At 42.8% G+C, this 22,577-nt stretch overlaps 1 protein-coding gene across 3 annotated transcripts in view; it reads right to left on the minus strand.

Annotated features, from left to right (window-relative positions):
• The window catches only part of CDH13 (cadherin 13), a 1,266,064-nt gene that overhangs the window by 40,421 nt on the left and 1,203,066 nt on the right, over positions 1–22,577 (minus strand). For all 3 annotated transcript variants that reach the window (XM_074404611.1, XM_074404604.1, XM_003938055.4), the window contains exon 11: positions 10,991–11,133. In XM_074404611.1, the coding sequence (XP_074260712.1) occupies positions 10,991–11,133 (143 nt within the window). The remainder of the gene's footprint in view (positions 1–10,990; positions 11,134–22,577) is intronic.

The raw sequence follows: 22,577 nt of genomic DNA on the forward strand, positions 1-22,577 counted from the left end.
GGTTTGAAGAATTTTCACAATCTGAACATACTCATGTAGTTCAGAACTCCCAGATCAATAAACCCATCCACAGGGTGATCTGACAGCTAGGATTAATTTCACTTGGGTTTCAGCTTTATGTAAATGGAATCATTTAGCATGTGATCTCTTGTTTCAGCCTTCTTTGGCTACACATTATGTTTGTGAGATTCACCCATGTTGTCGTGAATAGTTGCAGCTCATTCACTCATTATTATTGTATAGACTCCATTTTGTGAATGTATCATAATTTATTATTCTACTTTTGCTGGGCGTTTGGATAATTTCCAACTTTGGGCTCCTATGAATAGTGGATATTCTGGCCCTTGGTTTTTGAGGAACACATTTCTGTTGGATAGATAATACCCAGGCATGTAACTCCTGGATCATAGGGCATATATATGTTCAGCCTTAGTTGATACTTCGTTTCCAAAGTGGTTGTACCAATTGACACTTCTACCAGCTGTGTATGAGAGTTCCAATTATTTCACATCATTGTGAACACTTGGTATTTTTCTTCTTTTAATTTCAGCCATTTTATAGGCATGTTGCTGTATTGCACTTCATTGTATTTCCTTGATTAATTTGTGTTTAATTTACATTTGTATAATTTAATGTATATATCTCTATTTAATTAAGTATAATTAAATGTGTATAAGTATAATTTAATGTGTATGTCTCTATTTAATTGAGCACCTTTTCATACATTTGTTGGGATTTTTATATCTTCTGCTGTGAAGTATTTATTCAAGTCTCTTATCCATTCTTGGCTTGTGTCTTTTGTTAACAGATTATAGGATTTCTTTTTATTCTTCTTCTTCTTTTTTTTTTTTTTTTTTTTTTTTTTTTGGTTTTGAGACAGGATCTCACCACTCTGTCCTCCAGGCTGGAGTGCAGTGGGGTGATTATGGCTCACTGCAGCCTTGAACTTCTGGGCTCAAGTGACCATCCTGCCTCAGGCTCTTGAGTTGCTGGGACCACAGGTGTGTGCCACATACTTGAATTTTTTTTTTTTTTGAGATGGAGTTTCACTCTCGTTACCCAGGCTGGAGTACAATGGCATGATCTCGGCTCACCGCAACCTCCGCCTCCTGGGTTCAGGCAATTCTCCTGCCTCAGCCTCCTGAGTAGCTGGGATTACAGGTACGCGCCACCATGCCCAGCTAATTTTTTGTATTTTTAGTAGAGACAGGGTTTCACCACGTTGACCAGGATGGTCTCGATCTGTTGACCTCATGATCCACCCGCCTCGGCCTCCCAAAGTGCTGGGATTACAGGCATGAGCCACCGCGCCTGGCCGAATTTTTTTTTTAATTTTTATTTTTTTGTAAAGACAGGATCTTGCTTTATTACCCACACTGGTCTCAAACTCCTTGTCTCAAGTCATCTGCCTGCCTTGGCCTCCCAAGATGCTGGAATTATAGGCATGACCCACTGTACTGGGCCTGCAGCATGTCTTTGTATTATAAGTATCTTCTACTCTGTGGGTTGCCTTTCACTTTCTTAATCATGTCATATAATAAATCAAAACTCTTAATTTTAATATAATCTGTTTTTTTTTCTTTTGTGGTACTTTTGTATCCTAATTGCAAAAATCTTTGCTTACACCAATGACATATATGTTTTCATATGTTTTTCTTTAAAATATGTATGATTTTTCCTCCTATATTTTGCTGTAATATATCTAGAATTAATTGTTGTATATGGTTTAAGAGAGGGGTCAGGATTCATTTTAAAAATATGTTTATCCAATGAACTTGGCATTGTTTACTGAAAGACCATACTTTCTCATCTATAGTGATGTGTCATGTGGTCCTTGTCAGAATCAGAAACTATGTATGTGTGGATTTCTTCCTGAATTCTCTATTTTATTTTATTGGTCAGTTTTTTCCTATCTTTGTGCAAATACCATAGTTTCAATTACTATAGTTTTCTAGTAGGTCTGGATATATGTATGGTAGTGTAAGTTCTATAACTTATTCTTCAAGATTGCCTTGGCTATTTTTTGCTACTTGTATTTCCATATAAATTTTATAATCAGCATATTAATTTCTGCCCCAACCCACATCCTGGGATTGGGACTTTGCATGGTATTGCATTGAATCCATTGGGTCAGTTTGAAAGGAAATGTCATTTCAATAGCATTTAGCCTTTGAATCCATGAACATGGTATATCTCTCTATTAATGTGGGCTTAAATACAGAGAAAAAAATTGTCTTAGGCACTCATTTGTAGTTTTCATTGCAGAGGATTTGCTTATCTTACTTTAAATTTATACACTGCTACTTGATATTTTTGATGATATTGCAAATTTTCCTATTGTTTATTGCTGGGGTATATAAAACAATTAATTTTGTATACCAACCTTATATCTGATGACCTTCACTAAAAATAGTAATAGATTCTCTGAAAATTCTTTTATATTATTTTAGGTATACAGGCATATCATTTGTGAATAAAAAGATTTCTTTTAATTTGTAAGACTAGTATTTCTTTTGCTTGCCTTCATGCCCTGGGTGGGACTGATGTTTTTAGTATTTCAAAAATGAAAAAGTTTTTAGTATTTTACCATTGAGCAAGATGTTTGCTATAGCAGCAGCTCCTTCTGTTATTTTTTTTTAAACTAGACTAAAAAAGTTTCCTAGTTTGCTAAACATTATTTTTTAAAAAAATCATAAACCAATGTGAATTTTTTCAAAGGCAACCCTTGAGATGATCATATCATTTTTGTGGGATTCATTAATATTTTGTAAGAATTTAAAAATTTATGCTCATGAGTAAGACTGGTCTGCAATTTTAATTTCTTATAAGATCTTGTCAGGTTTTGGACAAAACCTGGTCTCAAGAAAAAAGGTGTTAAGCATTTCTTCTATTTCTGTTTCTGGAAGACTGCAAGAATTTGTGTAAGATTGTTTTTCTTTCTTAAATATTTGGAAACATGTAGTGAAGCCATCTGGATATGTAGTTTTCTTTGTGGAAAGGTTTTGAAGAACTTTTTTGTTTTTCATAAACATTGGGCTAGTTAAGATTTTCTATTTCTTTTTAGGTCTTTTTTTTTTTTTTTTTTTTTTAAGTGGAAAAGGGGTTTTGCACTGTTGGCCAGGTTGGTCTCGAATTCCGGGCCTCAAGTGATCTTCCTGCCTTGGTCTACAAACTGCTGGGATTACAGGCATTAGCTACCATGCTCAGCCTCTTTTTAGGTTGTTTTTGGTAAATTTTAATTTGGGGAAACTTGTCCATTACATTCAAATTGTCAAATATGTTGCATAACGTTCTTCATAATATTTTTGTATATTTTTGATGGCTACAGTCATCTTCTCTTTTTTATTCCCAGTATTGGTAATTTTTGTTTCTTTTTTATCTTTTTGCTTAACAGTCTTGATGTGAGTTTGCATTCAAACTTTCGGATTTGCTGATTTTTAATTTTTTAAAAGTTTTTGGAGACAAGAGTCTTGCTCTGCCACCCAGGATAGAGGACAATGGCGCCATCTCGGTTCACTGTAACCTCCACCTCCTGGGTTCAAGCCATTCTCCTGCCTCAGCCTCCCAAGTAACTGGGATTACAGGCACATGCTACCACATCTGGCTAATTTTTGTATTTTTGGTAGAGACAGGGGTTTTCCATGTTGGCCAGACTGGTCTCAAACTCCTAATCTCAGGTAATCCACTTGCCTCAGCCTCCAAAGCACTGGGATTACAGGTGTGAGCCACTGAGCACAGCCTGGACTTGATTTTGTCTTGTATATTTGTTTTCTATTTTCTAGAATTTTCCTCTGAGTACTGGTTTAGTGTATCCCACAAGTTCTGACATTTCATATTTTTATTTTTGATTTTGGGTTATTTAGAAGTGTACTGTTTTATGTTCAGTCAGGGTGTTTCTAGTTATATTTTGCTATTAATGTTTAGCTTAATTCCATTGTGATTGGAGAATATATGATAAATAATTGCAGTTAAACACATTTGTTAGACTTTTCTATATGGCTCTGCATGCAAACAACTTAGGTAATTTTCCTTGTGAGTTCTATATATGATAATTCATGAAATTTGTGAATTATTCTGTTCAAATCTTTTATAGACTTACTCCTTGTTTTTTTTCTTTAAGCTGATATGAGAGATGTTTTAAAGACTCTCACGGTGACTGGAGATTTGTCTACTTCTCTTTTCAGTTTTCTCTGCTCTGCGTATTTTGAACCTGTGCTGTTCGGTGCATACAGATTTAGGATTGTTACGTCTTTCTTTTTGATTGCTCCTTTTATCATGATGAAATGGTCTCCTTAACTCTTGTCATGTTTCTTGTTTAAAGAAGAAAATCCAATCTTTTGGCTTCCCTGGGCCACACTGGAAGAATTGTCTTGGGCCACACATAAAATACACTAACAACAGTTAAAGAGCAAAAAACAAACAAACAAACAAACAAACAAACAAACAAAACACCAAAAATTTCATAATGTTTAAAGAAAGTTTATGAATTTGTGTTGGGCCACATTCAAAGCTGTCCTGGGCTACACGTAGGCCATGGGTTGGACAAGCTTTCTTTAAAACATGCTTTTATATTGTTTTTAGGAGAGATGGTATCATCAAGGTGTGTTTTTTTCTTTTTTTCCATCCTTTTTTTGTTCTAATTAAAGTATATCTATTGTATGCAGCATCTAGTTTGCTGATTTTTAAAAATAATCTGATAATCTTACTCAGAATATTTAATCTGTTTACATTTTGCATTCGACTTTGGTATAATAAGGTTTAGACTTACTGTATCACTCTGTTGTTCTATTTGGCCATCTTTTAAATGTTTCCCCTTTCTTCTCTTCTTTTGAATGAGTCAAACATATTTCCTTCTATTATTTTATTAGTTTTACTTACTTTTTATGTTCTTTTAGTAATTACCTTATGGGTTACACAATATAGATACTTGACTTATTACAGTCTAATACGAAGCATTGCTTTAACCACATCTCCAATGCTGCGGAAACTGTTCTAACTACATTGATAGCCTCCCACGTTTTTTGTTATTGCTGTCACGCATTTTAGTTCTATAAATATTTTTATATACGTCTTAAGCTCTCTGCATGGGTCAAGCCTGACTCTTGCCTAAAATCACAAACTGCCCCAAGAGTAAAAAATGAGTTTCTTTTTGAAACTATTTTTCCCTCTTTGGTATTTCAGTTTATCTAGGTTTCACTACTTCTGCAGCTCCCTGATTCCTTTATAATTAAGAGTTTTTATATTATAATTTATCTAGATTATTTTAGTTTTCCAGTGGGCATAGTACCTTACCATATCCTACGTGGAAGTTCCTGAAGCCATATATTTTATCAACATGTTTTGGCATAAATTCCCGAGTTACTCTTTGTTTGGAGAAATCAATTTATTTTGGTTTAGCTTTCCTAGTGTTATATGCCAAAAATCTTTATTCTTTCATTCCATCAAATAAATTAAATTTCTATAAAACTAATAAAACAAATGCTCACTTTGGATAAAGTTGAGACATCAATTAGCACTGTTTACTTTTTTTCTTTGTTTTCGGGGGATGGGAGTCTTATTCTATTGCCCAGGCTGGAATGCAGTGGTGTGATCTTGGCTCACTGGAGCCTTGACCTCCCTGGGCTCAGGTGATCTTCCTACCTCAGCCTCCTGAGTAGCTGGGACTGCAGGCATGTGACACTGTGCCTGACTAATTTATGTATTCTTTTTGGGGATGGAGTTTTGCCATGTTGCCCAGGATGGTTTTGAATTCCTAGGCTCAGGCAATCTGCGAACCTCAGCCTCCCAACGAGCTAGGATTACAGGTGTAAGCCACCACTCTTAGCCTACTAACTTTGATCTAATAGATAGTGTTGGTTTTTCCTGGTCAAACATAATACCTAGAGTAAGTTTGGGTGAAGCAAAAAGGAGCTTTGAAATAAAAGTTGCTCTGATATATAAGGTCTTTTTAATTTATATTCTTTTTGCTGTAAGTCCTTTGGGTCTTGTTCAAGATTACTATTCCTAACGATGGTTTTGTATATTAATGCCAACCTGGTTTCTATTTACCATTATATCTTCGGGGACATTTAAGCTCTCTGGAAACATCTGTGGCACCAGATTTTAAATTTCCTTGTCTGATATTAATGTTAACAGAGTCAGACAACAAGTAGATTTCAAGCTGTGTTTTTCTTGGGTCATGGGAGGATCATCCCTGGCTCTACTCTTTCCTTTCTGGAACCCCCACTGGGGTGGGATTAACATGTAGTGAACATTAAATATGGCTTCTGATGGAGAATCTAGAGGGCACAGCACTTCATTCATTTCTCACAAGGTTCTAAGTAGGAGTTTTCTTCTTCATTTTATATAAGTAGAAAATGAGACTCACAGTCTATAAGTTGCTTTCACAGTTACACAGCCAGACAATTCATACAGGTGTATGCTGAATGTTGAAAAAAAATAGATGAGACTCAATGAGTCTCATAGATGAGAAACAGCTGTAAGGTATCATTAGGTCCTGACTACATTGTAAATTATTTCTTCAAAATCAGAGAGCTAGTAAGTGGCAAGACAGAAGTTTATACCAGATTGCTGCTTCCACACAGAAATTTTAGAGAATGTTAAAAATGCAAGAAACTGAAGGTAGAAAAATGCTATCTAACGATACAGCTTTTAGAAAGTCAACTAAATTCGATGTCTGTTTCCTAATCTGCAAATGTTGGTTTCGTTCTTCTTAATATTTGTGGGCATGGTACATACACACACAGTGCCACTTAACTGATTACTGCATACCTGTAAAGAAGGCTCTCATTTCTGGTAAAAATTACAGTATACTGTATTTTTAGTTTCTTTGGATTTATAATTGCACAAAAAATTTCACAAAGAAATGCCAACCATACGACATATTTCAACCTTCCTTCATGATATTCTTTGCTGAGAAATTTCTTTAGAAGTACAGATGCTTCTCCATAGTACAGAACCCTGCCATTGCTACTTTAGCTGATCAGTACTTGATACTTTTCATTTTACACCATATTTTAAACATTCTTGGCTTACTTTCATCCGTCATTATGTACTTAATACTCTGTCTAGCTCTCTTGCTTCTGGAAAGCTTTTTTGTTCTGATAAGTCCCGTCTCTTTTACATGGGCAACTCCCTAAGCAAAATCTCTCCTCATTCCATTTCTATCTTGCCAGCTTCTTCTGGGACATAATCTCAACACCCATCCTCCAAAAAGAGGAAGGACCAGTCCTCTGAAACTCACCCCCTATTTATGTTGATGAAATAATCATTCCTGATTTCTGGACCAGAAACCTGAATACTGCACTTCTCTAGCTCATGTTCAGTATATGCTCTTGACAAAGATTTGTTTCTTCCTTTCAGATGTTATCTAGGTTCATCCTCTCTGGTCCATCTCTGTTGTGCTTGTGCAGACTCTGACCTCATTAACCAAGACACCTGCTACGGTTTCCAGCACATTTCCCCACTGCAGGCTGACTTCTCCTGAATGAACCTCACTACCTTGGCTTGCTCCTCTCTCTTCTCTTACCTGTATTTCTGTTGCATCTGCCTAATGCTCCCTCCTCACAACTTGTCATCACCACATCTGTTTTCTACACTGCGACATGATGTACCTTTTGTTTTTGTGGGGAAGAGGTATATGTATATTTTTATTTTTATATATTTTCTTCTTCTTTTTTTTTTTTGAGATGAAGTCTCCCTCTGTTGCCAGGGTGGAGTACAGGGATGTGATCTCGGCTCATTGCAACCTCCCCTTCCTGGGTTCAAGCAATTCCCCTGCCTCAGCCTCCCGAGTAGCTGGGACTACAGGTACGTGCCAACATGTCTGGCTAATTTTTTTTTTTTTTTTTTTTTAGTAGAGATGGGGTTTCACCATGTTGGCCAGATGGTCTTGATCTCCTGACCTTGTGATCTGCTCGCCTCGGCTCCCAAAGTGCTGGGATTACAGGTGTTAGCCACCATGCCTGGCTGAGAGTTTTTTTTTTTTTTTTTTTTTTGTAGAGATGGGGTTTTACCATGTTGGCCAGGCCTGTCTTGAACTCCTGGCCTCAAGTGATCTGCCCAACTCAGCCTCCCAAAATGCTGAGATTGCAGGTGTGAGCCACTGTGCCTGGCTGGATGTATCTTTGTAAAGTACAATGTTTATTCTGGGGGCAAGTGAGTGACACTGTCAAGGCCAAAGTCCTTGGCATAGCATGTAGAGCATTTAATGATTGATTTCATGATTTGTCACAAAGATACGTGAGTGCCTGCTGCGACTCAGGCACCTCGGTAGGTGTTGGGAATTCAGCACAAGATCCATTTCCAACCTTAGAACAGTCTGGTCTCCACACACTTCTTTGCACACATAGAACCTGCTACGTTAGCTTCCACTAATGCGGACCAACTTTCCAACTTCTCACATATTCATTCTACTAGGATGCCTTACCTTTTTTTTTTTTTTAAAAAAAATAATAGCTAAGTTGTACTGAGCACTTGCTGCATGCAAGCTACTATTCCAAATGCTTTACAGGTAACGACTCCTTTAAATCTTGCATTACTTTGCTAGAGTTGCCATAACAAAGTACCACAAATGAGTGGCTTATACAACAGAGATCAATTGTCTTACAGTTCTGGAGGCCTGAAGTCCAAGACTGAGGAATCTGCAGGTTTGATTCCTGCTGAGGGATCTGATGAAGGCTCTGCTCCCAGCCTCTCCCCAAGCTGCTGGAGGTTTACTGGGAATCTTTGGAGTTCCTTGACTTGCAGAAGCATCACCCTGATCTCCATCTTCATTTTACGTAGTGTTCTCCCTGTGTGCATACCTGTCTTCAAATTCCCTCTTTGATGAAGACATCAATCATACTGGATCAGAGCCCACCTTACTCCGGCATGACCTCATCTTAACTAATCACATCTGCAACAACCTGCTTCCAAATTAGGTGCATGCTGTGGAACCAGGGATTGGGACCCCGATACATCAACACTGAGTGGACACAGTTCAGTTACAACAATTGTTAAAGTAAAGTAAAATGGAAATTAGACCTGAAGAACCCCTGGGCAGAAAAACCCAGTTAGGTTTCATAAGTCACCTTAAACTTGCTTGATTGCAAACACAAGCAAAACTGAACATGAGCTATTTCTTATAAATATCTATATTAAAGAAAAATGAAGCTTTAAGGCTAACCAGTCAGAAACTGCCAGCTAACTCTTAACAGCAGGGACTAGCATGCCCTACCATTAATCAACATATCCTTCATCACGCAGGTTAGATGTCCCCTCTCTTGGGCAGCTCTCCATGACTATCCGCAAGGCTGGACAGGGGCTTTTCTGGGCTAAGCTTCATCAGAACAGTTAGGACACTCTACTGTGATCTTCTGTGTACTTGACTAACCCTCCACATAACTCATGAGCCCTCTGAACACAAGGGCCATGTATTTGTGGCACTTTGTTAAGGCAACTCCAGCAAAGTAATGCAAGATTTAAAGGAGTCATTACCTGAAAAGCATTTGGAACAGTATCTTGCATGTAGCAAGTTTCATCCATGAGTCTCCAGGACCAAGCACAGGACCTCGTCCAGCTCTGTTACTGAACACCGTCTACCTGATAGTTCATCATGTCAATTTCCTCCTCAAGAAGTTGCAGGGTCTTCTGGTTGCCAGTTCTATCAAATGAATCATCTGGCTTTGAAGATGTGACTTTTCCACATACATCCAAATAGATTCCTTCGTAAGCAGTTGCAGCAGACACAACAGTTACATTTTTCTTTTTCTTTTACCTTCCATGCTGTACCCTCTTCTAGTTTTGATTCCTCTGCCTTGGATTCCCGGGTAACGGTACTCATCCAAATCCCACTTGTCTTTCAAGGGTAAGCTCCAGGCTTGCCTTTATTGTGAAGCTCTGTCTGCCTATTGTATGCCACATGGATTGCTCAGTTCTTAGACGTGTGGTCTCCTAATGCTTTGTGTGAGTAGCTGGCATATGAGGACCAGGTCTGAGAACTCTTAGTTCACCCTCATCGAGTTTAACAATGGGCACCTATAAAAAGATCTTTAAATATTCATCTTGATATGAAAGGACTCAAAACTGAGCCTTTAGCCATAAATAGCTGGCTTTTAGGAATAACAGGGAGAACAAAACTTCTTGTGTGATTGACACAAGACACATTTCAGCTTAGCATGTTCCCAAACCAACTGGAATCTCCCATCTCAGTTAATGGCATATCCTGTCAGCTCTGCATTCAAAGATTATAGGACCTCTCTTTTTTCATCCCCTCCTAGTCTCTGGCCCAGGCCACCATCTTGCCTAGATTACCATGTAGTCAGTCTCTCAGGAGGCTGCCCTCCTTTTGCCCTTGTGCCCTGAAGTCCGATCTCAAAAGAGCAGCAAACAATCATGGCACTTTGAACTGTGCCTCCTTTCTGCATGGCAGCTCCACAAGGACAGCTTTTGTTTTGTTTACAGCTGCGTCCCCAGCATTTAAGCAGTGGCTGGCTTATGGATGTTGAATTATCATTTTTTTAACAAACAGCAATTGTTTTGTGGTTGTGCAGCCACTAGCTGAGTGTACCTCATGCCTTTCCTTGGTAGCATATTGTAATAGGATAAAAGCCATGGGAACAATTCAATTGTCAGGGTCAGTGATGTCCTCTGGGACTTTCTTTCAACTTGTATTAAGTCCAAATATCTCTTTGCAAATGAGAGCATGACACCAAGACAAAGCACATCTGTGTGGCTCTTAACCTCGACGTCTGCCAAGAAGGGACATGATGAGTTCACTGCTCTGACCTCTCACCAGACATTATTCACTTTCCAAAAAGATCCAAGGATTCTGGGACTTGGAGATATTACTGAACTCAATTATGTGTACATTTAAACATTTATTTCGCTGCTCCCACACACTTATATTCTTCCCAAGAACGCCCCTTCGTATATCAGAAGAAATTTAAAAATGTAAAAGTCTATTTGCAGCAGAAAAGTATACCCCTGACGATCCTTTTCCAGTACTCACCACTGTCAATTGCCAGGAAGAGAGCAGTGTACACGCTGTTGTGGACAAATGGGGACTCACGGTCCAGCACAGCTGTGGTGTCAACAGTCCCATTGATGGGGTTAATATTCAGCCAACCTGCTGGGTCCTTGTAAACAGAATACCTGAAAAAAAAATACCAACAATGTCAGACTGCATTTGAAGTCAATTCAAGAAACATTTACAGAGTGCAGGGCATGAGCTCCTAGGCTAGGGGCTGGATCATATGTAACACAAATCCAAACCCATCGTTTCTGTTACAGTTGCTCATTCACAAAGTAATGAGGCCACTGACTCTGGGTCTGCTGTGTGTTAAGCACTTTGCACATGCACCTCCTTTATTCCTCTTGACACTCCTAGGAGGAAGATCCATGAAGTTGATTTTGTGCTGTCTGCCCAGCTCTCACACAGGCAAAGCAGGGTTCACAGCCCCAATCCTGAGTCCATGCCCAGTCTTGTTTCTGTCACACCTGGGATGCGTGTTATCTGTGGATTAGGTGGGAGAAAGTGCTGTTGTGAAGGTATAAACGGGGTACATCAAGGCGGGGAGGAAGAACTCACTGCCTCTGATCCAGGGCAATACTGGGGCCCTCACAAGAATGCAGCATCGAAACCAAGACAGGAGGAAGAGACAGGATGTCATCAGAGAGTGAGAGGACAGACAAACCAGGAAGAGAGGATACAAGTTAACACACTGTATCAGTCCGTCTTCACGCTGCTGATAAAGACATACCTGAGACTGGGTGATTTATAAAAGAAGAGTTTTAATGGACTCCCTGTTCCACATGGCTGGGGATGCCTTGCAATCATGGTGGAAGGTGAAAGGCATGTCTCATGTGGTGGCAGATGATAGAGAATGAAACCAAGCAAAAGGGGTTTCCCCTTATAAAACCATTACACCCCGTGAGACTCAGTCACTATCATGAGAACAGCATGGGGAAGACTTGCCCCTATGATTCAGTTATGTTCCACTGGGTCCCTCCCACAACACGTGGGAATTCAAGATGAGATTTGGGTGGGGATACAGCCAAACCATATCACACAAGGAACAGAGACGTTCATTAGGATGTAAGTTACATGAAGGCAAGAACTTTGTTCACTGCTGTGACAACAGCTCCTTGAACCCTGCTTAGCACATATGCAACACTCCACAGATATTTGCTGAATAAATGAATATTTAGGGACTGGAAAGTAGAGGGTTGTGTTTGAAACCATTTCTTTAAGGGAACTAAAACTTAATGAGTTTTGAGAAACAGATTAGACAAGATTAGAGAGAACCTGAACCACTGTGGTAAGGGGTTTGGACTTTGAAATAATGGGAAACCATCCAAGATATTTAAATGTTACTTGTTTTGACATTGCTCTTTTGAGGTTTAAAAAAATAGAGAGAGGCACAGCGTAAGAAATAATAGTCTTATCTATCAGGGAGACTCAAATGGGGCATGACTTAGCTTTGTTTGAATTGGGTGGCTTCGGTAATGTGCCGCTTGCAGACCTAAGCCAGAAAGATGCTGTTGGCACTTTTCTGCCATTTCCTACCGATCTTTGAAGTATATCCCAATGAAGAGACACGGGAACTCATAGCTCCATGGTTTAGTAAAAATGCATGAGCTGATTTTCTCTGCCTTGTATGGTCAGGTTTGGGTCTAAGGATGTTTAAAACCTGATTTAACCAACAGGACTAAAAATCTCCAAAGGAAGAGTTTGGAGCAAATTACCCCCGAGTCTTCACAGGGAAAAAGATATCTACCTTCTAATCTGGGAATGTGGGAATGTTACCTCGCAGAGCAACGACTTTGCAGAGCTAAGGATTTTGAGACGAGATTATTTTGGGTCATCTGGTGGGTATCTGAGGGTGCTAAATGCAAATCACAAGTGTCCTTATAAGCGGGAGACAGAGGAAGATTTGAGACACAGAAAAGAAGACCACATGACCACGGAGGCAGAGCTTGGAGTGACATGGCCACAAGCCAAGGAATGCTGCACCAATCAGAAGTGGGGAGTGGCAGGAATGATCTTCTCCTAGACCTCTAGATGGAGCATAGCCCTGCCAACACCTTGATTTTGACTCAATGAGACAGATTTTGGACTTTTGGTGAACTACAGGAGAAGAAATTTCTAGCTATCATGCTTGCAATTATTTGTTACCGTGACATTACTAATTTATGACAGCAGATACAATATCCCCACTTACAGAGGAGGACTCTGAGGCACAGACCAATAGCTACTCAAGTTGTTGAGTCAGGATGTGGGCCCAGGTCTGACCTCAGAGCCACGGCCCTGAATCCACACTCAAAACTGCTCTCCAGCTAAGTCAGTTACTCAGTGTGGGTGGTCAGCAGATATGTGTCATCTAAAGGATCTTACTTTGAAGAAGACACTGAATTCTTTTTTTTTTAAATTTATTTTATTGCATTTTAGGTTTTGGGGTACATGTGAAGAACAAGCAAGATTGTTGCATAGGTACACACACGGCAGTGTGATTTGCTGCCTTCCTCCCCATCACCTATAGCTGGCATTTCTTCCCACGCTCTCTCTCCCCAACTCCCCCCTCCCACTGTCCTCCCCTATTTCCCCCCAACAGACCCCAGTGTGTAGTGCTCCCCTCCCTGTGTCCCTGAGTTCTTATTGTTCAACACCCGCCTACGAGTGAGAACATGCGGTGTTTGATTTTCTGCTCTTGGAAGACACTGAATTCTGAGAAAAGGTGGCCTCTGAGGCTAGAGTTAGGTTGACTAGAAGTGTGGTGGGTGGGATTATTCACACGTAGGTGGGAGTAAGGGGGCTGCCTCCTGTGTGGCCAAGAAGAACTGCCCTTGTCCATGACTTAAAGGTAATCTTGGGGGCTGCAATGAGATGGTTACCTGGGGGAGGCTGTGGTCACTGAAAGAAGGGATGGTCAACTTTGGTTGTCAAGAAGGGGAGTCAGGAAATAAGAAATTGCTGACTGTCAAAGGGCATGGGCATCTATGCAGTCACTACAAGCCTCATGGCGCCCCAGGACAGGCAGCAATTCACCTACCACCCTTGCCTAGACACCATCTAGAGCCCCTTCTAGTGCTCCCAGCCTCTCCTGGAGTCTCCGCATCAATCATCTACAGGTCTTTGGGCTTCCTGGAGGCATCCACAGATGCTCTGATCAGCACCATTGTAATTTTTTTTTTTTTTTTTTTTGAGACAGTGCTTCACTCTGTCATCCAGGTTGGAGTGCAGTGGCGTGATCCTGGCTCACTGCAACCTCTGCCTCCTGCGTTTACGTGATTTTACTGCCTCAGCCTCCCGAGTAGCTGGGATTACAGGTGCCTGCCACCACGCCTGGCTAATTTTTGTATTTTTAGTAGAGAGGCGGTTCTGCCACGTTGGCCAGGCTGGTCTCAAACTTTTGGCCTCAAGCAGTCCTCCTGCCTTGGCCCTCAAAGTGCTAGGATTACAGGTGTGAGCCAACGTACCCAGATGTGTCATTGTAATTTTAACTCGCACAGAGGCACTGTGGTTTGCTATCGGTCTATCGGTCCTTTTTGTGTTGGGGTTATGTGAACTGACTTGAGAATCAAATCAAGTTTTTGTCCTTCAAAATGGATGTACCAGACCCCGCAACTGCAGAAGGACACCAGGAGAGGCTCCTGCCGATGCTTCCTGGAAGGCATCTGGCCTGGTCTCTTCTAAAACAACCTCGGGGCGTGGCTTCCGTTTAATATTAACAGTAACACAGCAGCAGCAGCAGGAGCAGCATCAAGCCTTACATGGCACCGGGCACCACTCCAGAAGCTTCCAGCACCTATGCCTTCAGCCCTCACACCAACCCTGGGAGGTCGATAATATTCCTCCCCTTTCACAGATGAGGAACGGAGAGGCCTAGAGATATATGAACTTTGCCAAGTCGTTGGCTAGTACGGGGCATGGTTGGGATTTGCAGGCTGGCTCTCCGGTGGCAAGACCTGCTCTCACCATCTGTGCTGGCTCCGCCCAGCCGTCCACATTGCCAGCATGACGTGGGCATGAGGGTCATGGACTCCGGAGAGGAAAGGGCCTGGGTTCTAACAGTGAGCTTGGCAAGCTACTTCCCTTTCTGCTTCCTCCTCTGACTTGGGGCCAGTCCCAGTGATGCTGTGGGGTAGCTGTGAAGGCGAACGGAGGCTGACACAAAGGGCTTGGTCCCGTGCAGGGCGCCCACGGTGGTGCCCCTGCGGAGTCAGGCTGTGGGTATGTTAGCGGTTCGCCGGGGTCACGGCCCCGTGCGTCCTCCCCAGTGTGACTCACACTCCGGAATGTTTCAGAAACATCTGACTCAGCGGAGCCTCGGGGAACAATGTTTTGAAGCCGCAACTGTGAGGGGACAGATGGAGAGGTCGGGTGCGGCGAACGCAGGGCTTCCGCATGCCCTTGCCGCCGCAATGATCGTTTCACTATTTTGTGACAACAGAAGCGATGTATTACTCATGAGAATGAACTGCTTTAAAAACGCCAGCCTTTCACTTAAAGAGTAACTGATGCTTCCACCTGGCAAACTGCTACTGTGTTTCAAGACCCCACTCACATGTCTCCTCTCAGTTTACCCAGTAGGACTTTCCCATCAGAATCAATCACCGTCACTGTGTGAGGCATGTGCACTGGGAAAAATGCCCCTGGGAGCCTAACACCGCATCCTACAGGTCTGCCATCTCCACTAAACTCTAAGCTCCTTGGTGTCAGGATGGGTAAAAGTTGGTCAGTAGATGCACAGAATGCTTCCTTGGGCCCAACTTGGTGCTAAACCCTTTCTGAGCATCTCCACATTTAGTTTTGTGATTCACCACAACCTGAAGAAGTGGGTATCGGCCTTGTTTCAAAGTTGAGATAACTAAGAATCAGAGAGGCTTAGCAGCTTGCAAAAGCAGCCCAGCTAAGAAGACACAGGGCTGGAATGTAGCAGCAGCATGCTGGACTCCAGGGGCTGGGCTTCTCAGCACACAGCGCTTTTCATGCCTAAGGCCAGGGTTGTCCACTCTGCACCCCCAGGGCCGAGAAGAGTGCCTGGACACAGGGTTTATTACATCTTTTCTTTTTCAGTTGGAACAATCATGGGGATGGAAAAAACAAGAAAAGGCAACTCATTGTAACAGGTAACAAGTTTACTGTTGATCCGGGAGTGATTTGTAGTGATTCAACAAGTTTGAAATAATGAAAGTTTTACATGAGCTGCATTCGATTGCCTGATTACTCAACTCAGTTTAGAAGATAAATAAAAACAATCTAGCTTTTATGTTTGGAGTACAAGCAATGCTCTTTGCTTCTCCCTCTGTCATTCCTTTTTTTTGTCTTATGATGCCTCATTTTGTGGTACAATTAACATGGTTGCTTCTTTCTTGTAGAAGAGGTAGGTGTAATCACTAAAAATGCTTGGAGACATGAACTCGGAGGCAATCCTCTGAAACAATACTCAACGCAGTTAGGCCTGCCTGTGCCACATTTCCAGGGAATACCAAGGCCTGGATGATTTTACAGGATAGTTTTGGAGTCTTTTTCTTCCTTAAAAAAAAAAATCAAGTATCTCAAGCTGCGCTATTTAACTAAGTTTTTACAGGACCCTTTCTGTTCCCCTGTTTATTTTATTTTTCGAGATGGAGTCTCGCTCTGTTGCCCAGACTGGAGTGCAGTGGCAGTGATCTCGGCCCACTGCAACCTCTGCCTCCTGGGTTCAAAAGATTCTCTTGCCCCAGCCTTCCAAGTATCTGGAATTACAGGTGCCTGCCACCATGCCCAGCTAAGTTTTATATTTTTAGTAGAGACAGGGTTTTACCACGTTGGCCAGGCTGGTCTTGAACTCCTGACCTCAAATGACCCACATGCTTTGGCCTCCCAAACTGCTGGGATTACAGGCATGAGCCACTGTGCCAGGCCAGTTTGCTTATTTTATTTGGGGCCTCCTCTCACGGGAGACCTCAAGGAGGTGTGGCCACCCCACAGATGCCCTGGAAGCCCAGCTTGCTGCACCTACTCAGCACCACACCCGCAGGCAGAGCAGGACAGAGGGACATGCATCTGCTGAGCACCCATGTGATGCAAACTAAGAGCAGGGTGGAGACACTGAATGGTGGAGCCATCCTCCCCAATGTGGAGCGAGAACAGCTCAAGACCACGGACCAGCCTGCTCTCCAGCTTCCTGGCTTCTGTGCGCTTCTGTCCAATCAGCCTTTTTGACCAATTGGCCGGGCATGCTATGTAAATTTCTGACATTTTCAAAGCTGTCTTTTTAATAAACCTTTCAGTGTAAAAATACCAGTGTGCAAGATGCTTCTAGGCCTGAAAAATGCATATGCCATATTAAATTGGAATTTCCGGGCAATTTATCTGTAACGTGAACTTTGCTTGTTACAGGAAAAAAAATCAAATTAAAAACCGAGCTCATTTCAGTCTGTAATGTAGCTTCACAGCAGCTGCCCTGAGTGCTGCCCTGAGTGCTTGCCAAGCCTCGGTCTCTTCTCGGTGTCGGTGCTGGGAGACACAGGGCAAAGTGATTAACAGAATCTGAATTGCTGGCAGTGCAGTGGGGGTGATCGGGGCCTGCACCACCCTGGGGGCAGGGCTGCCCATCGGAGCAGGGAAGAGAGCTTCCAGGTAAGTGGCTAAGACCAGCCCTTGACGTGGAAAGACCTCCAGAGCTGAGGGCTGCCAGCCTCCGCCGTCAGGGGCTCAAGTATTGGTGGGAAGGAAGAAGAGATCAAAGGTTTGACAAGTTCCTTCTGCAGGCTTCTTGGGGGTCACTTGCTTTCTGTGAGGTAGGGCGGCAGTCCCCAACCTCTTTCGCACCAGGGACTGGTTTCGTGGAAAACAATTTTTCTACGAACAGGTGGGGCATGGCTTTGAGATTAAACTGTTCCACCTCAGTTCAGGCACTAGATTCTCGTAAGGAGCATGTAGCCTAGATCTCGCGCATGTGTAGTTCTCAATAGAGTTTGTGCTCCTGTAAGAATCTGGTGCTGCCGCTGATCTGACAGGAGGCAGAGCTCAGGTGGTACCATCTGTGGTCCAGGGGTTGGGGACCCCTGATGCAGGGGACCAGTGTTTGTGTAGCATACGTGCCAATATTACATGAGTTACCATAGCTTTCTTTTCAATTTAGACTTAAAATTGTCACAAAGTGGGCTGGGCATGGTGGCTCATGCCTGGAATCCCAGCACTTTGGGAGGCTGAGGCAGGCGGATCACGAGGTCTGGAGTTGGAGACCAGCCTGGCCAACATGGGGAAAGCCTGTCCCTACTAAAGATATAAAAAATAAGCTGGGTGTGGTGGTGAGCACCTATAATCCTAGCTACTTGGGAGGCTGAGGCAGGAGAATGGATTGAACCTGGGAGGCGGACATTGCAGTAAGCTGACATTGTGCCATTGCATTCCAGCCTGGCAATGGGGCGAGACTGTCGCACACACACACAAAAAGTCACAAAGTAATATTGGGCAAGTACTACACAATAGCCAAACAGATCAATGCAACATAACAGAGCGCTCGACATGGCACAGATTATACACATAGAAAATTCATATATAGAGAGATTACAGCTTTAGTAATAGATGGATCTCTCTCTCTCTCTAAATATATATGTGTATTTGTAAACACATATATATGTGTATGTGTACACACACACACACACACACACACGGACAGGAAAGACTATGAGAAACCTAGAAAATAAAAACTAGGAAAAGAGAAATACAAGGTAGTTTTATATTCCTACTGAAGGATGCAAACAACCCCCTAAACCTGTAGGAAAGAAAGAAAACAGCAGGGGGATGCTTCACCCCTACTATTATAGTCCACTGGACGCCATGTTTATTAGTAAAAGTGGAACCAGAAATACACAGAATTTCCAACTGAAGGAAATCCCCTGTCTTAAAATAGTTCATGAAGCTATGGCCTTGAGTGTAAAGTAAAGGGTATATTTCAAATCTTCCGACAAAATGTACAGATAAAATTGAAGGGCCAGTGAATTCCAGAAGGCGAGATCAGTCAGACAGACACAGCCCGTCGGAGTCCAAGGTGGTGTTCTCGTCCTCTCCCAGGAAAGCGGAGCCACAGAAAGCAGTCCCAGTAAACAGAAAGGACTTCCGTGGTCTCAAGGGCCCTAGAGGATCCATCTGGACCTGCTTGACTTTCTACCCGCATTTTCCACCTTTTTCCTCAGCCTCCCTAAGTTACAGACTCACTAGTCTTCCTTTTATTCCTTGAAATTAGCAAATTTCCCAGGGATGCGGATGCCACAACCAGCCGACGTGGACGAAAAGAGTTGCCCAGTGAGGGGCCTAGGCAGGGCCTCTTGGGGTTGGGAGGGTGGGATACTTCCTGCCTTGCCTCTCACGGAGCTATGACCTTCTGTGACTCTGTAACAGCTGAGAACAGGGCAGGAGCTCTTGACACCTCCAGCCCCTTCCCTGGATCCCCCTCCCAGGCATCCTAGAGTCCCTGGTGAAATCCTGTGGACATCTGCATGAGGCTGTAGCACAGGACAATTCTGATCAGTACATGGCAGCTGGCATCTTCTGATGTGGACCAAAACCTCGCCTTTTACAGACGTTGCGACCCCTACTATGACATCATACCCAAGAGAATCATTACCTTCCACACACACAGTGGACCAAGGTAGCTGTGCTGTGGATCCACTTTCTCTGGATCATTGTAGGAGGCAGGCAGTAAGACTACTAGGGATTGTCTTTTGTGTAGACCACTGCAGTACACCTGATTCTTTGATTCTCTTCTGCTTGCTACACTCCATTCTCTAAAGAGCAGTCAGTGTTACATCACAGTGTGTGAATCCCCTGCTGAAAATCCTCCAGTGACTTCTCGTAGGGTATAGAGTAAGATCCAAACTCTTAACCACGGTCTCTAACGTCCTAGAGGAACCACCTGGACCTGCCTGACCTTTTACCCTCATTTTCTACCTCTTTTCTCAGCCTCCCCAAGTTCTAGACTCACTGGCCTTCCTTTCATTTCCTGAAATTAGCAAATTATTTCTGGTCTCAAAAAATTCTACTTATCTTTGGAAATCACTAAATTCCTGTTTCTCCTAAAACCCTTTCTACTTTGCTCATGGGATAAGTCTTAGATTTTCTCATGTGTGTCTTTTTTTTTTTTTTCTTCATGGAGTTTTGCTCCTGCTGCCCAGGCCAGAATGCAGTGGTGCCATCTCAGCTCACCTCAACCTCCGCCTCCTGGGTTTAAGCAATTCTCCTGCCTTAGCCTCCCAAGTAGCTGGGATTACAGGCATGTGACGCCACTCCCAGATAATTTGTATTTTTAGTAGAGATGGGGTTTTTCCATGTTGGTCAGGGTGGTCTTGAACTCCCAACCTCAGGTGATCTGCCTGCCTCGGCCTCCCAAAGTGCCGGGATTACAGGTGTGAGCCATCGCGCCTGGCCCTCATGTGTGTTTTGTACTTTGTAGGATATCAGCTCCAACACTGAGGCCTCTGTGATCCCCAGAGAAGCCATTCTGGATGGCCCATCCAAAGCCTGCCTCCTTCCCTGGCCAGCTCCACAACTTAGAATGTGAGTTCCTAGGGGCAGCGACCTCATTTGTCTTACTCCACCCTTCATACCTAGAACCTAGAAGTGTGGCCAGCACACATTGAATAGGTGGGCACTCAGTTGTTGAATGCATGCATGAGTGAAAGAATGAATGAATGAGAGTACAAACGTTCTTTAACATGCATTGGTTGATCCATGTGCTGGGTGACCGGGAATTCTAAAGGCACTTTCATCCTAAAGTGCCCATCCATCCCTCCCACATAGGCAGGTCTCTCAAAAGAGCCACTGGACCCTCTATCTCTCTTGCTCCAGCCAAACTCCTACTTCTACGCTGCTACAGACATTCCCATCCTTTAGTTGCCTTGGATCTGATACGCTGTCCTCTGAGGCTCATTTAGGTTGGTCTGTGTGCCGGAAGACCACTCCCAGGTTCAGTGATTTGCCAGGAAGGCCCACAGAACACAGCATATTGTTATATTGAATGGTTAAAACTTATCACAGTGAAAATATGCAGGGCAAACAGCACAGAGAAAAGGTACATGGGGCAACAATCTGCGGAAACCAGGTACCAGCCTGCAGGAGACTGTTCCCAGGGGAATCACACAGGATGTGCTTAATTCCAGCGGCAAGCTGTGACACCATGCGTGAAATGTTCTCCCTCAGTGAAGCTCACCAAAGACTCAGCGCCCAGGGTTTTTTATTGGGGGCTGGTCACGTAGGCACCCTCCGCCTGGCATTAGCGAAGTCCTTGACTCCCAGAGGGAGAGCACATATTCGGCATAAACCACATTTGTTTGCAAAAGCAGTTTAGGTGCAGTGAGCCATGCTTATGAGTTAAGAGAGTGGGACCCCTCCCCACATCCAAGATTCTACACACCAGCTGAAGCCAACCTTGCCAGCAGGCGTTTCTAGGGATAGCAGTCTCAGGCCTGCTGTGTGAACTCTTTTCTGCATCGTCCATGATCAGGACAAGGAAATGCTGAGTCAGAAGAAGTTTGACTTATCTTTAGAAATCACTAAATTCCTGTTTCTCCTAAAACCCTTTTAATTCTAGAGACGATGTATTGAAACCCCCAAGGAAGCTGGAATCACAAGAAAACAAGCTCTTGTTGGTACAGTGGTAGCTGGTGGCTTCAACCCCACTCACAGCCAAGGACACACTGATTTGGTCCTCTGTGTTAATTGCAGAAAATTCAGACAATATGGAGGAGAAAAAAAGAAAAAAAAATTAAAATCACCCTAATCCACTTCCAGAGGTAAGCACTATTAACATTTCAGTCTAGAGGCTTCCAGCCTATGTTTAGATATATACCTAGACACACACACATTTTTAATGTGACTGTATCATTCACTCACTCATTTGGAATAAATATTTCCTGGGTGTCTGTTACATGCCAGGCACTGAGCTTGGTGTTGGGAAGACAGCAGTGTATTACCCCATTTTTGGGGACTTACATTCCAGCAGGGAGACAGGATATAAATTAGTAATTACACAAATGGTTATTTAATTACCCTTGTGACAAGGGCCATGCCAGCAGCCTCCCTCACATCATAAATCATGTGTTGTAACTCTTTTCCTATTTTTCAGCATTTACTTTCTGCTGTTGTATCTACAACTGGAAGCACACATTCACGGATGGCTGAGGAGGTGCCATACAGTGTATGTATTCATGTACATTACTGTGTGCCATTGCCCTGTCTACCTGGGAGGCAGGTGTTACCACCCTCACTTTACAGACAAGGAAACAAAGGCTCAGAGTGGTCTAGGGGCTTGCCTGAGTTATGCAGCTTTCAAACAGCAGAAGTATAATTCCAATGTGGGTCTCTGCCTCCCAAGCATAGCTTGATTTTTGTTTGCCTTGTGAGTGCCCACTAGGGTTGGGTATTTGTCTGTGCTGCTAGTTTTCCTATTTGGGTGTGTATCAGAACGATCAGGGCTGTTGATGATGGGACCTTTTCCATTTTTAACATGTTTTCCAGGTGGTTCTGATTCACCAGAGTTTGAGAACCACTATTCTATGAATAATGATTAAATTCTGAGCTGGAACCCAGGGCTATGTTCCACAGCTGG

This window comes from Saimiri boliviensis, chromosome 1, assembly GCF_048565385.1.
Source record: "Saimiri boliviensis isolate mSaiBol1 chromosome 1, mSaiBol1.pri, whole genome shotgun sequence".
Lineage (NCBI taxonomy): Eukaryota > Metazoa > Chordata > Mammalia > Primates > Cebidae > Saimiri > Saimiri boliviensis.